This window comes from Microtus ochrogaster, assembly GCF_000317375.1.
Source record: "Microtus ochrogaster isolate Prairie Vole_2 chromosome 14 unlocalized genomic scaffold, MicOch1.0 chr14_random_3, whole genome shotgun sequence".
Taxonomy (NCBI): Eukaryota; Metazoa; Chordata; class Mammalia; order Rodentia; family Cricetidae; genus Microtus; species Microtus ochrogaster.
Window position 1 is genome coordinate 13407340 of NW_004949098.1, and position 2378 is coordinate 13409717.

The 2378-nt window shown below is 46.7% G+C and overlaps 1 protein-coding gene across 2 annotated transcripts in view; it reads right to left on the reverse strand.

Moving 5' to 3' along the window:
- Positions 1-2378, reverse strand: part of Eif2ak3 (eukaryotic translation initiation factor 2 alpha kinase 3) — a 72387-nt gene that overhangs the window by 11374 nt on the left and 58635 nt on the right. For both annotated transcript variants that reach the window (XM_005364776.2, XM_026787981.1), the window contains exon 13: positions 585-1368. In XM_005364776.2, coding sequence (XP_005364833.1) covers positions 585-1368 — 784 coding nt within the window. The remainder of the gene's footprint in view (positions 1-584; positions 1369-2378) is intronic.

Sequence of the window (2378 nt, forward strand, 5' to 3'; positions counted from 1 at the left end):
ATGGTTGTGAGCCACCATGTGGTTGCTGGGAATTGAACTCAGGACCTTTGGAAGAGCAGGCAATGCTCTTAACCTCTGAGCCATGTCTCCAGCCCTAAATAAATCTTTATTTATTATGTATACAGTGTTATGCCTGCATGTATGCTTAGACGCTAGAGAGGGCACCAAATCTCATACAGATGGTTGTGAGTTACCATGTGGTTGCTGGTAATTGAACTTAGGACTTCTGGAAGAGCAGCCAGTGCTCTTAACCTTTGAGCCATCTCTCCAGCTCCATAAAAATATTTTTAAAGCATAGGAATTATGTAGCATAACTGCTCATAGTGGACTTTAGAGACTCTTTTCCTCATGAAGACTACTGGAAACACAGAAATGAAGGGGCTATAGGGGAAAATGCACAGTCTGTCTGAACCTTTCAAACACGAGACCTCTTCCCTCCCGTTTCCTTCCTGGACTGCTGTTCTCTGAAGCCTTTACGTTACTCCACTCTGCCAGCGCTTTGGTTAAAGACTGACAATTGTAATCCTGCTCTGAACCATAGATGTCACACCCCAGACCTGGCGTAACGTTCTCTGACTACACACCTTGAGGTCCCTGTGCATGAGTCCCTTGCTGTGCAGAAACTCCACGGCCTCTGCAATCTGCAGAAAGATGTGCAGGCACACGCTGTGGCCCCTCTCCTCCATGGTGCAGCGTCGGTTCATCCAGTCTTTAAGGTTCTCCTTTCTGCACAGCTGCATCTGAATGTACAGGTACACCTTCGGGGAGCTGGGCTGGAGCTGGTCCACAGTGTTCTTGGTGAAGTCTAAACTCAGAGTGGTTGGTCTGGTAGGAGAGGTAGATAAGGTGGCTTCGGAAGACGATCTGCTGCCAGAGCACTTGAACTCAGTTAGCTTATTAACATAGTGGCTGCCATTGTGCGGCCGGGTTCTGTGGTCTTCCTTACTGGATGCATTGTCACAGCCAGAGTCTTCAAACACTATGGAAGAGGACGTTCCCTCCCTTGACCTTGTGTAGGGAGAAGCTTCAGAAGGACAAAGTTCAAAAGAGTGCCCCTCATCATTGCCATCCACAGTACCATCTTCCACGTCACACTCTGTCAGGCAGCTGTCCTGGAGGTGGTGGGCAGCATCCACTGACTCACTGTTGTCTCCACAGTCACAATCTGTTCCCGAGAACTCCAGTGGGGAGAACTGGCTCTCAGAGGAACTTGTCTGGTCACAGGAAATGCCCACTGAGAAAGACCGACTTCTTTGAGGGGAAGGAGCTATGACTTCAATATGTTCTTTTGTAGAGAAAGGATCCATTCTGCGGATCTTAACGGATGGTGCATCCATTGGGCTAGGAGAGCTGAGCAGCCAGTCTGTGCTAAAAGTGGGAGAAAGACAAAGAACTGAATGAATATACCTTAAGTTATGTGATCTGTACATTGGTGTTAAATGTTTTAAGTATTAATAATATACTTACCAAAACACATAGGGGAAATAAAACCTGCCATGCAGGACAAAGAACATCTTACCCCATCTATTTCTTTACAAAATTTTTATTTGAAAGCTTAATTTTGTTTTAAATTTGTGTATTTGTGAGTGTACCTTCATGTCTGCATGTTCAACTCATGTGTGCAGTGCCTGCAAAGGCCAGAAGAGAGCACTGGATTCCCTTGAACTGGAGTTATAGGCAGTTGTGAGCCTTCTGATGTGGGTGCTGGGAACTGAACCAAAGTCCCCTGCAAGAGCAGAAAGTGCTCTTAACTGCTGAGCCATCTCTCCAGCCCTCAGAGCTTAATTATATACTTGAAATAGTTGTCTGTGTGTCAGTCTTTTGTACAAAAATGTAAAATAGCAGAGCAACACCATCACGGTTTCCTGATGGCCACAATTCTGAAGCCCCTGGCAACCTACACCAGCTCACATGCTTTGATAAGAGGCCACTTCCCTTCATCCTGGATATAACAGGTGTTATAGAAGAAGACACCTCCAGGGACTGAACGCTCTACACGCGTGTTGCTTTGGTATACTTCACCGTGGCTTTTGAGGGGTTTCCTTCCTACAACACATCATACATGGGGGTATTTGCAGGCTACCTAAGCATATAAACTCAAAAACTGAAACAGCCACCCAGGCAGTGGTTGTGCAGGGCTTTAATCCCAGCCCTTAGGAGGCAGAGGCAGGTAGATCTCTGAGTTGGAGGCCTGTCTGCTGTACAGAGACTTTCAGGACAGCCAGAATAACATAGACAAACCATATGTTGAAAAACAACAAACTAAAATCAAAAACTCTGAAATGGAGAGGAGCAGAACTGAGCCTGCGACCTAGGCCAGAGCCTGAGACAATGGCAGGATCCAGAGTGGGGCCAGGGGCATCTGCAGAGGCAGATCC